Source organism: Antechinus flavipes, chromosome 3, assembly GCF_016432865.1.
Source record: "Antechinus flavipes isolate AdamAnt ecotype Samford, QLD, Australia chromosome 3, AdamAnt_v2, whole genome shotgun sequence".
In the NCBI taxonomy this organism is placed as follows: domain Eukaryota; kingdom Metazoa; phylum Chordata; class Mammalia; order Dasyuromorphia; family Dasyuridae; genus Antechinus; species Antechinus flavipes.
In genome coordinates, this window is record NC_067400.1 from 457,888,257 (window position 1) to 457,901,653 (window position 13,397).

Sequence of the window (13,397 nt, forward strand, 5' to 3'; positions counted from 1 at the left end):
TGCTGAGGATGTAAGAGCAATCTCATGATCCTTCCTCTCCCATCCTGAGAAAAAAAGCTTTAAATCTCTGTCTTTACTCATTTTGTTTTGTTGTTAGCAATATTTCTTTGTTTCTATGTTAAACCAGTCTAATCCAAAATAGGAAGAAAGCAAATATTTAAGATCCTCTTGATCATAGATGTAATTACCGTGTTTCCCTGATAATAAGACACTGTCTTATTATTATTTTTTTTGGACAGAAAAACACCAGAGGGCTTATTTTCAGGGGAGGGCTTATTTTAATGAACATTGACAGAAATTTTAATAAACAGGTAAATGTGAACAAAAAAAAGTACCTTTATTCAATATGATCATGTCATCTTCTTCAACAACATCGTCATAAGTGTCCATACCCTGAATTCCGTCCTGGATGTCTTGCACCTCTATTTCCTTCAGAAGAAGTGGACCCAATCTGTCTTGTCCAGGTAACCTGCTTGTAGTGCCTTGGCGACACAGCTGTCAGTAATTTTATCCCATGACTTCTTCACCCAAGTCACGACTTCTTGCAGACAGGGCTTCACAAAGTTTCCACATTGATTTCTTTCCATTCTATTTTCAATGTAGTCATTGACTTCCATGCACAAATGGTCCTTGAATGGCTTGTTTATTGCAATATCAAGGGTCTGGAGATAGGCAGTCATTCCTGAAGGAATCATTACTTGATCTATTCTCTCTGCAAGGAAGTTCTTCATTTCTTTAGTGCGGTGAGTGCTGGCTGAGTTCTTGTTTTATCCTCCATCATGCCCCCTGAGTTCTTCTTTTATCCTCCATCATGCCCCTTTTATCCTCCATCATGCCCCCTCACTCCCGCTTACATACCGGATTTTTATGTTGTCCTGCCTCAACTCTCCTCCGTGGCACTGCTCTCAATGGTGCCAGCAAGCAAATCACTAGGGAAGAACAGGATGACGTGCTCACTGCTGCAGCTCTGATTGGATGCAGCTCGGAGCGCGGCGTGCATTTCACCTGGGGGGAGGAGGAAGGGAGGATGGTGCATACAGAGGGTACCGTAATGTAGCGTGTAGTGAAGGGGGGATCACCTTCACTACAGTAGCAATCTCAATAGGGCTTATTTTTGGGGGAGGGCTTATTTTAGTGGAATCTTAAACAGTAAGGGGAGGGCTTATTTTTGGGATAGGTCTTATTATCGGGGAAACACTGTAGCTAGTACTTACTAAAAGTAGATAAAGATCCTCTGCTAAGTATTATATCAATTTCTTGCATACCCTTTACATAGATATACTTTTTCTATTTGTATGATTTAGGAGAAAAAATTTGTACTAAAATAAGAGAACACACATATACATATATATCTATATTTTTTTGTATTATTACTTTTGTTAAAAAAAACACCTTAATGATTATTGTTCATCATTTTTAATTAATATAGATTATCTAGTTTCCACTCATTCTCATTGTTCCTTAAAGTTATTAAGAGCTCAAAAAAAAAGCACACTTCTGAAAAAATTTCCTTTCTTAAACTAGGTCTGAAGAAAGATAACAGTACTTCTTCAGAGAACCAAGCTTTCAAACTGCTATAAAGTTATATTTTTAGTTTGGACTCCATAGTTAAGGCAGATAGTAACTTTACCATCCCTTTAAGAAAGTAATCTCTATAATGTACATTTAAAAAGGACTACAGTCCTACCCTCAGGTTATTGCTTTATTATTATTATTATTATTAATTATTATAAAAGTTGTTATGTCAGTAGTTGAATTCAGCACTGCATCAGAAACCACAGATCTATGGTGGAACATAACCCCAGTTGGAATGTCTAAGACCTAAATAAGTAACTGTGTTCTTCCTACTTCTAACTCTCCTACTTCTCTCTTTTCCTCTCATCTTCTCATAAATGACATGCTTCTTCAACTGCTTCTTCTCTTCTTCTTCCATTCCAGAATCCCTCCCTCCCCATCTTTTCCCATTCTGTTCTAGTCTTTCATGACTATTCTTAGCCAAGGGTGACCTTCCTTGCAACTTGGACTCTTCATCCTTTCCCCTTCTATTCTCTAGAAACATGCCATGATTGATTTCCAGTTAAAAGCAAGCAGGAATTTTTGTTGACATCTCAGAATATTCAATTTTTGCTTATGACTACGTCCTTCTTGGGTAGTATGACAAACTTTCCCTATGCCCCACCTGTTCAAACTTCTTGAAGGCAAGGACTGTTTTCAGTTTTTTGGTTTGTAACATTGTTTCTCTGGCTTCTACAGTTTTAATGCCAGGTCTGTTACATTGTCCCACTGTCCATAGCCCAAGATTCTCTGAAAGGGCTGGGAATTTAACTTCTTCTCTGAATAGGCTAAAGTTCCCATCAATTGTGTTCTCCAATTTTGGGGGCAAATAACTTGCACTTCACTGCCATTGAACCACTTAGTTTAGTTTTTATTTAAAATAACATGAAAGACAGCTAGGTGGTGCAGTGGATAAAGCACCAGCCCTGAAGTCAGAAGGACCTGAGTTCAAATCTCAGACACTTAACATGTCCTAGCTGTGTGACCCTGGGCAAGTCACTTAACCCCAATTGCCTCAGCCAAAAAAATAAAAAGAAAAAAAGAAAAGAAAAGAACACGAGGAAAATAACACATTCACCAGATAGCCTAATCCTTCCTATATCATTTCACTTTCTAGGAAGTCTCAATTCTGACCTAGCTTTTATCCCATCAAATTCAAGGCTATCCTGAGCCATTTCTGGCTGGCTGTAACATTTGGCCTCAAGTTCTGTACTACAAAGTCTACTTCCTGTACTTAGAACTGAAAAGGACAAATGAAAAAGGCCAAAATTCCAAGTTCATTTCTTGGGGCCACTTGTAGATAGATGCAAATGCTGGGAAAGAGTACAATTGTATTGAGTCAGGTAGATTTAAAGACACACACAATTCTGACTGCATAGCCCATTTTAAAGGCTGCTCCCAATCACATAATAGGCAAATTCAGAATGTTCAGGTATGCTTTAGTTCTCCTGTCTCTCAGAAGCAGTTTTGAGTATTTTCCATATGTGACACAATTTTCATTGGTTTAGGCATGTGTCAAACCTCCATTACACTTGTATTCACAGAATTTAGCACCCTACCTGGCACATAGTGAGCCCAACTTAATAAATGCTTTTCCTTGATTGATTTTGGTACATCTCCAATCTGATTCTTCTTCTGCCTACTTGACTGGCTCTTTCAGTCTCTCCTTCTGGATCATCATTTGTGCCTTATAACTTAACTTCTATGATTTAGAAGATTCTTTCCTGGGCCTTCTTCTTTACCTACATTCTTTCCCTTGATAACATGTTGGGTACAGTTCAAAATTGCTTGTGAATGGTTGGATCATTTCATAGGCCTACCAATAGTCTTGTCTTTCCACATCTCCTCCAAAAATTGCTATTTTCCATTTTTTGGTCATCTTTCTTAATTTGATTGTAAAATTTTATAGTTATTTTAATGTGTATTTCTTCTTTTGAAAACCATCTATACCTTGTCTTTGGTAATTTATCAGGGGATGGTTTTTGTATCAATTCCTTATATATCTTGGATATGAGATCTTTAGCAGAGAAATTTGCTTAATTTTTTTCTTGTAGTTAACTTTTTACCTTTTAATTTTAATTGCATTAATTTTGTTTGTGCAAAATGTTTTCAATTTTATACTTCTTTTCAAGGTCTTTGTTATTAATATAATTTGATTTTATACTATCTGTATTTTCCAACATATTTTCCCACCTTCCTTTTGAAGAAAATTCTCCCTTATAAAAAAACATTTTTTTAAAGAAGAGAACAAACAGTTTAGTAAAACAAATCAGGATATTAATCAAATCTGACATTCAGGGTTTTATACCTGTAATCTTTTAATTTTGCAAGGAAAGAGGGGAGATCTAAGTTTATTCTTTATTCCCTTTCATTTTTTCTGTGTTCCATTAGTACTTGACATTCACTGCACTGGCATTCCATCTAATGTCCTGCAGCTGTATAATATATTTTCTCACTTCCATCTCTTAGATTTCCTAAGTATCTGTACATACAACTCATGAGCCACTATAGAAAGCCTTTCTTGTCTTGATTATTGCTGATTTCTTCTTCCTTAAAGGTATGTATTGAGAGTAGGTAATATAGATTTGGAAAGGAAGTTAGAGCCACATACTAGAGGACTTTGAAAATTAAGAGTAAGGGCTTTTATTTATTCAGTAGAAATTAAAAGAATCCCTGAATATTTTTTTAGTAGATAGGATCCAGGCTGTATACCAGGAAGACTAACCTGGCAATAGTATAAAGATGATTTAAGGGAAGACACTAGAGAAAGGAAGATAGATTAAGTTAAAAATCAAAACAACAACTATCTATGGGTCTCCTACTATGTGCAAAGTACTCTGCTAGATGTTATTTGATTACAGAGGACAATTTTTTCCTAATGGAATTCATCTACTCTGTTATAATGGAGGTCAATATGGAAATTGATTTCTCAGCAAACTTTATCTTTGGCCCATTAATTTAGGTACCATTTCTGCATACTAGACACCAAGAACCAGGTAGAACCTTGTCTTGCACCCCACCCCCAATTACTTCTGTAAACTGGTATTTAAAAATAAAACAAATCTTTTTTTTTTAAATCAGGAATTTACTGGATAATTTTAAGTAAAGAAACGAATTAATTCCCTGGAAAAAGAATAATTAAATCTGAGCTGTGTCAAATGATAGGTTTTCAAGTGATGAAGTTTAAAAATAGAAAGAAAGCAATTCCACTAGTTTACACCTAGATGTACTTCTCACAGAACTTGTCTATTTTTTTTCTTCCATTTCCAAATCTTATCAACTCCCTTTTGTCTCTCTGAGAAATATTATCCTTGTTGGGTTTCATCCCATTCTTCCCTTTGCAGTTCTTGCTGTCTGGAAAAATATATTTAGACAGTATATTTATAAGCATCATCAAAATTCATACCCAACAGGCAGGCTGTCTTTCTGCAGATTACTTACCCTTCCTCTTACATCACCGAGCTAAATATACATGTATATGTCGAGTCTTTACTTTTCTATTTCTTTGGTAAGATATTTTGGGAAAATCTTTTGACCCTTTTGGCCTCAGTTTCCACACCTGTAAAATAAGGGAATTTTAGATTCTTAGATTCCTTCTAACTTTAATATTGTATTCCCATAAAGCATTTGACCCAAGTGCACGGATTAGAAAGAAATCCTAGACTCTGCTACGGACTTGGGCTCCACCGACTCTGTCGCAGAGGTGGGCTTTTCCCATTCCCACCCCAAGAACGGAATGACAAATTTCTCTCCTTTCTTTGGGGCAGGGATGTGATGACAGCGTGATCGCATCTTTCCACCTCGGATCCTGAATTGCTCGAATAAATCATGCAAAGACTTAACTTCCTAGCCCCTTCTTCGGCACTATGCTGGCCACGGTAGCTGCTCCGGCTTTTCGACTCAGATCACTCATTCCTTAAAGGAAAGGAGGGAAACAGCAAATGGAGGGGCACTAGGACCCGTAGGGAAGTGCCGGCGGCGTAGGCTTCGCTCCTCCACGCCCCCTCAGGCCCTGCCCCGCTACACGTTGGGGGCGGGGCTCTCAAGGCCCGGGGGAAGGAGGAGGAGGAGGAGAGGGCGGTGCTTCATGCGCGTGCGACCGCTCGGGCTCGGCGGGCTGGCGGCTAGGGGCGGTGCTTGCTGGCCTCTAGCTGCGGGGCGGAGGCGGAGGCGGCGGCGAAGGGGGGCGCCGGCCGCTCGGGCTGTGGGTCCCCGGGGTTCGGCGAGTGGGTGGTGCCGGAGTTGCCTGGACAGGCTGGGCATTAGGGCCCCGGCGGAGCTCGCTCCCCAGGCCGCGCTGGGCGGGGTCCGAGGCGGGCAGGAGCGGGCCCCGGAGGCAGCGGCTGCGCCCTGAGCCGGGGAGGAGCCGCAGCCGGAGCCGGGGGCGGGGGCCTTGGCCAGGGTGCCGGAGCGCCGGGGTCGGGCGGTTATTGGGGTCGGTGTGTGGGTCTCTCAGTCAGTCCTTCAATCAGTCAGCCGGGCTGGGGCTGTTGGGCAGCCGGCAGTGAGGGCGGCGGCCCCACTGCCCTGCTCCTCCTCCCCCGCGCCCGGTGCTCGGAGCCCGGCGCTGCCGCCGCCGCTGTGATTGGGTGGAAGATGGCGCTGGGCGGATGGAAATCCTAATGACAGTCTCCAAATTTGCTTCCATCTGTACCATGGTAAGTGGGAGCTGCGTCGGGAACGGGTGTCCCGGGGGAGCCCCTGACCTTCTCCCGCCCGCGGCCGCCCGGACACCGCGGGGCCTAGGGCGGCCCCCGGGCTGGAGGAGATGGGCGCCGGGGCCAGGCTGCGCAAGGAGGAGGAAGGTGAAGGTGGCTTATGGGCTTCTCGGAGGAGAGGAGACGAGGGTAGGGGCTGCGTTTAGAAGAGACACCGGTCGGCTTGGAGGGCTTGGACACTGGGGCAGTGGGAGCCATTAAAGGCCTCCCCGGACCGGCCGGTGTGTGCGTGTATGCGTGCTCGCGCGTGTGTAAAAAAGATAGTGGAGGCTCCTCTCCGAGCGTGTGTGTGTGTGTGTGTGTGTGTGTGTATGTGTATGTGTGTGTAAGAAAGCATGTAGGTGTGATAGACTGGAGGTTTTCTCCCCCCTCTTCCTTTCGTGTCTGTGTGTGTCTAGGTTATCGTAGGCCTTCCCTCTTAGCATGTCTCTGTGTGTGTGGGGGATTGAGACGTTTGTATATTTGCAAGCTATTGAAGGTTTTCCCTTTACCGTATGTGTGAGAGCAATTGCACTTTTATTCCCTCAGCTGGGGTGAATGGGCGATTGAGGCATCTCCTCTTTAGCACAGTGTGTGTGTACACAGCGTGTGTGTAAGTTAATTGGAGCTCTTCCCCTCAACATGCGATTATGAGAGTTTGGAGGGGTGTGCGTAAGTTATCAGAGGTCTCAGTTTGTGTGTGAGTTATTGGAAGTCTGTCTATTCAGCATGCGTATGTGAGAGTTTGGAGGCGTGTGTGTTTGTAGGCTATTGGAGGCTTCCCTTCAACGTGTGTGAGAGAGATACCAGACTAGTTCTTTTAGCGAGTGTGTGTTTGTGTGTATGTGTAAGCGCGTGTGCGCGCGCGCACAAGATATTAAGAGGCAAGATATTGGAGGCTTTTTCTTCCACTTATGTGTGCATGAGAGATTAGAGGCTCCCCTGCCAGTGTAAGGTTTATGTATGTGAGGCTTGAGATTGTAGAGCCTTCCACCTTAGTTGTTACTAGAGGGACTCATGGGTATGTAGAAGGTTCCAATTCTGGGGGGGGGGGGGGTGTATTTGTCTCTTCTCAATTGAGAGATGGAATTAAGAGGTCTTCTTGGATTTTGAGGGTGATTGGGAAATTGTGGATCATGAGCAATTACTTCTGGGGTGAAACCTTAGTAATTCATTTTTTGGGAAAGAGAGATTGATGACATTAGGCCTTTTTTGGAAGAGGTGGAAAAGATTTGTGAGGTTTGAGGACAGTGACTGGAGTAGGGGATATGGAAATGAATAGAGCTAAAAAACAAACAATTTAAAACTTTGATTGTGAAAGAATCTTCCAAATTATGTTGATAGGAAATCTATTCCTTTTGAGGAGATAAATAAAATGAAGTAGGTTTTTGTTTTTGTTTTTTGTTTTATTTATTTATTTTTTGCTTCATGCTTGAAGGATCCTTCAACTTGTTAACTATTGTGGGTTGAAAAAGATGTTCTGGTTTGTTTAAATCTAAAAATCTAGAAATTTGTGTTGCTGAAGAATTTTTCCTTATTTTCTATTTTTAATTTGCTGAGGAGTTCTTGGAATGAAATGCTTGCCTCTTTTTCCAAAAAAAAAAAAGTAGACCATGACTGCTCAGGTAGTAGCTTGGTGTCTCAATGCAAATTACTTTAAAAAACCTTCATTGATAACTCTTAACTTACTGGAATGTGCCAAACCTATCTGACCTTATTTAATTTACAGTATCTCTACCCAGAGACTGATGGGGATATGTTTTTTGTTTATATATTCTGTGATAACTTAAAAAAACAAACTAAAAAACTTTACTCTTCACAACAAATGTACACAATGTCTGTTCAAAACCTTGATTTTTAAACATGTTATTCTAAGTCAACATTTATTAAGTGCTTCCTGTTTGCCTGGACTGGGACTGGCTCTGGGGATACAAAGGCAAAAACAAAACAAGCTTTGTCCTCAGGGAGCTTACATTTCATGGGAGAATTAAAACTCTACTTATATGAGTAAATAGACCATATTTACTGAATAATTTGGAGGTGGGTGGTTGTGAGCTGGGAGAGATCATGAAAGGCCTTACAGGTGAAAGAAGCACTTAACTTGTGCTTTGAAGGAAGCTAGGAATTTTAAGCATAGATTTCAACATATGTATGGAGATTAATGATAGGATGCTCTTTACCTGAAACTACAAATAAAACATTTTGTTGAATACGTAAAGGAAAGAAATGTATAGTAAGCCTGGAAAGGTAGGTTGGAATTAGAATTGAAGAACTTCAGAAATCTGAGGAACTCTTATTTGTTCCTAAACCTAGGCCAAAACTTCTTAGGCTAGGGAGTGCTGGTCACAACAGTGTTTAAGGAATATCAACTTGGTAATTGTTTGGAGGATACATGGAAATGGGGAGGGAGTGGATGCAAGGAAACTAAGAGACAATTAGTCCTGGGAAAAGGTGATAAAGACCTGAGCCTGATGGTGGGCCAAGTAAGTATAGATTAGGAAATTGCTTCCTGATAACTGTGGAGGTACTCATGATTTTTATATTGATTGAAATTGAGAGGTACTGGAGAATTGTTGAGGATGGCATAGATTATACAAGCCTGAGTGACTAGAATAATAGTTGCTGTTTCAACAGAATTTGGAAATTGGGAAGAGGGAGTGGGTTGTGGAGAAAGATGAGTTCTGTTTTGGATATTTTGATTTGTGGAAATATGTAGTAGATGAAATAATTGAAACTGACATACTAGGGCTGGAAATATAGTTCTGGAAGCAACCTTCTTGAATTTTAAAGGTGTGTGTGTGTGTGTGTGTGTGTGTGTGTGTGTGTGTGTGTGTGTGTTTGTATTGAATATCTGAAAGGACAACAGTATTATAATGGAGAGTTTGTTTTTATACTAGATTATAGGCTGGGGGGAAAGTTACTCTTTGAAAAATAGATGGACCCAGTTAAGGGTCATAGGTTTTGAAATCTTTATTCCTTTCACCAGTCCTTTAAAAGATCACAAATATGTAACTAAAGGAAGGACTTTGAATTGTCAGAAGATATGTGAGGTGTGGTGTCTTTTAATTTGTATAGCATCTTTAAGGAATGAAAGATCAGAGCATGAAAAGCACTTAAATCAGATAGCATTCTAAACTCTGCCAAGGAATAAACCTCTGAGGAAGAGAACCAAAAGAGCTGAAAGAAATCTTAAAATGGCTATTTTTAAAAGTATTTATAGAATTAAGGAAAATGTTTAACTCATCCAAACAGTGATTTTTTTTTTTTTCAAATGCTGCTGTTTTAAATAGAATTTAGGCAAGCCTTTGGAGATGGTTCTCTTAATAAGAGAGCTAAATGTGACTTAGACCTAGATATCGATTCTAATGCTATTTTTGGCTCTTACTATTTGCATGACTACAAGTCATGTATCCTTTGAGCCTTAGTTTCTACATCTATAAGATGGGGATAATATCTGTAGTAACTATCTCAAGAGTTTTTGTGAGGCTTGATTATATAAAGCATCTTACACATTTTAAGTACTATAGTATTTTATTATTAAATGTTATTCACTTTTGTTTTCTATGTCTCCTTTAGGCTAATCATTTGTAGATATAGTAGTTTTTTTTTTTTTAAGGTGTTTAATAAAGGTTTGTTGAATTGAATTGAGTCTTTAGAAATATGGTACACAATTGGGGTGTGGTAAAAAAAAATTTAAAATAGCTTTTTATTGACAGAACATATGCATGGGTAATTTTTCAACATTGTCCCTTGCAACTTTTCCTTCCCTCTACCCCCTCTCCTAGACGGCAGGCAGTCTCATACATGTTAAACATGTTAAAGTATAGCTTAAATACAATATATGTGTACATATTTATACAGTTCTCTTGTTGCACAAGAAAAATCGGATTTAGAAAGGTAAAAATAAACTGTGAAGAAAAACAAAAATGCAAGCAATCCATAGTAGTGGTTTTTTTTTTTTTTTTAAATCAGCTCCATTTCAGGATGAAATAAGGATGATTTGCCAACAAAGCAGTTCAAATAGAAGATAATATTAGAGGGGCTGAGATTGCAAGAAGCATCATGGTATAATTAGTTAACTTCACAGGACAATCAATGGGAATATGTGAACTATTAGCTTTGCCTCTTACATACTTTTGAATGAATTAATTAAAAACTTCCATTTCAAAAGTGTCCTTTGTTTGCTTTCTCAAAGTATCTGCAAAACTGTAGGCCAGTGATCTTGACTTTAATGATCCATTCTAGAATTTTCCTAGAAATCAAAGAGAAAGTTATTGAACATCTAGAAGAGGAAGTAGGTAGTAATTACATATGAGTTAGCATAGTTTCAAGAACAGGTCATGCCATATTAATTTCTTTTCCTTTTCTGACATGGTTCCTAATTGATATATCAATAGGGATAAATGTGAAGTCTAATATTTGGATAAAAAAGCTAACTTGACAAGTATAGGAGGGAGGAAGCATGATGAAATAGTAGTTATTTTGAGATCTACATGAGAGTAGATATTAGTTAATTGTTCAATAAGAGGCAGCCAGGATTAATGTGGCCGCCAAAAAAGTTAATGTGATCTTGGGCTGTATTAAAAGAGACAGGATTTCAAGGAATAGGGAGGTGATAGTTTCATTATGCCTTGTTCTGATCAGATCTTATTTAAAGTATTGTGTTCAGTTCAATGTTTTCAGAAGATGATTTTATGGTAAGATAGAGGGGAAAATCAAGATGCTTAAGGACCTTGAATCCATGTCACATGAGGATCACTTGAAACAACTTCTGATATGTTTAGCTCCTTAAAGAGAGGAAACAAGATAGTTGCCTTTAACTACTTGAAGGACTGTCACTTCAAAGAGGAGCTTTTCTTGTTTTGTTGGATCCCAAAAGTATTGAACCAGGAACTATCTATGGAAATTGCTGAGGCAAATTTGGTCTTATTATCAAGAACTACCTTGTGAACAGATCTATTTATTACTAGAATGAAATGTTGTAAGAGATTTTTTTTTCCCCCCCTTTGAGGGAATTGATCTAGCAGAAGTTGGAGGACTACTTGTCCAATATATTATAATGGAAATTTGTTTTGAGTGCAAATTGGAATGGATGATCACAGAAGTCCCCACTGACAATGTATGACCCTAGACAAGCTACTTAACCCAGTGTCCAAGTTAGGTAACCAAGACTCTTAAATTGCAGGTGTTGATAAGGATTGGGGGGGGGGGGGGCAGTTTTCTCAACTGGTACTTTCCAATGCCAGTGAAATCACAAGCCGGTCCCTTCCCCCCCCCCCCCCTCCCCTCCCGGTAATTGGGGTTAAGTGATTAGCCCAGGATCACACAACTAAGAAGTATCAAGTGTCTGAGGTCTGATTTGAACTCAGGACTGATGCTCGGTCCACTGCACCATCTAACTGCCCCTTAAGCCTGGTTTAAAAAAAAATGAAAAATTACTTTTTTTTGGTAGGGAAAAAAGATGTTTCTGTGGTCTGTTAATTTTAACATGACCCTCCAAAATTGTAATTTTCAAGGTAATTTAATTAAACATTTAGGTACATTAATCATTCCACTGTATTTACTTAAACATTCATTTGGGAAAATAATAAAACCTGAATAATAAAGAGCTCTTTGATGTATATGGTTGGTTAAACATTGAAAGTGAATATTTTGGGGCCATGAGGTGGTTTGTTGGTAGAATAATTCAGAATAAGCATTATAACATCTTATACTATAAAGCTCTTAAATTAATGCTCCAAAAGAATCAGAATTAATTAGAACTCAGAGATCATTTAGTTTAATCTTCACTTAAAATATGAATCTTTTTGAGAATATCCCTGACAAATGTTCATCATCCTCTGCAGGAAGAGTCCCATCTACACCTTTAGTTGTTTAAGAAGTTTTGCCATTATGTTCAGCTGGCATCTTCCACCCTGCAGATGTTTTTTTCATTTTCTTTTCCTTTAAGGCCAAGCAGAATGAATTTAATGGCGTTTTCTCTCTTCCCCAAGCCTTCCACCTCTTCAAACTTATGAACACCATGTCCTCTTACTAAGTCTTTTCTAGGCTAAAACATCCCTGGATCTTAAAATCTATTCCTATATGACATCATTTGTGGTTTTCTCACTCTTTGGAAATGTTTCAGCTTGTTAATGTGTCTAAAATATGATACTCAGAATTGGACACAATTATCCAGAGTGATTAAAGGTCAAAGTACTATGGGACTATAACTTCCTTTGTTTTGGATAATGTGCTTCAATTAATGGATATTACATTGTTCTCTCTTCCTGAAGTTTCTTTCCTTCGAATGTTCTACATATCTTCCATAGTGGTTTTCCTAAAGTGTATATGATTTCCTATGCTTTTAATATCAAATATAAATTCTTCTGTTTGACATTTAAAGTTAACAGTATGGCCTCTATGTTTCCAACCTCATTGTAAATTATTCCCTTTTCTTCATGTTTCTATTCAACTAAACTGGTTGTTGCTTGCAACTGTTGCTCCATTTCCCATCTGTATACCTTTGTACTAGCTATTACCCCATTCTTGTATGTACTACTTCACCTTTGTCTCTTAGATCCTTGTATACTTCAAAACTCAGCTTGCAGTGCATACATGAAAACTTTCCTAATCTCCTTTTGCGTTTTATGTATATAATGTCTACATATATAAACACATGTATACACTATATATGTATATATATTGTTTCCTTAGTAAAATGTAAGTTACTTGAGATCAAATCCATTTGTACTTTTGTTTTTGTACATTTGGATTATAAAGTAGTGCTTGAAACATTAAGTAATTAATAATTGCCTGTTGATTAATTACAACATCCTGTTGTTGACATTTCACTTTCAGTCCATCAAAATCCCTGTTTTTTTTTTTTTAATTAACATGAATCGATTGTTTTTAATCATTATTTCCATTGCATTGTTGTATAGTTGAGTTTTGTATTTAAGTGTATAACTTAATAATCCTAAGTTTATTTTATTTGATAGCTTCTGTATACTCTTCTGTTAAATCTTGATTTTGTTTTCTAATGTAATAGCTATTCTTTCTTATAATTTGTAAATGTGATAAGCATATCTGTTATCTGCAATTTTAAACCATTTATCACAATGTTGCATAGAACTCAGATGATGATGATTTGATTGACATCAAAAT

General features: G+C 38.6%; 1 protein-coding gene across 2 annotated transcripts in view; it reads left to right on the plus strand.

Annotated features, from left to right (window-relative positions):
• The window catches only part of USP12 (ubiquitin specific peptidase 12), a 119,950-nt gene that overhangs the window by 11,974 nt on the left and 94,579 nt on the right, over positions 1 to 13,397 (plus strand). Inside the window, exon 1 of one of the 2 annotated variants that reach the window (XM_051986545.1) lies at positions 6,000 to 6,212. The exons of the other annotated variant lie outside the window; for it this stretch is intronic. Coding sequence (XP_051842505.1) covers positions 6,165 to 6,212 — 48 coding nt within the window. The 5' untranslated portion in view covers positions 6,000 to 6,164. Of the gene's footprint in view, positions 1 to 5,999; positions 6,213 to 13,397 lie in introns of those variants that run through there. 2 annotated transcript variants of the gene reach the window in all.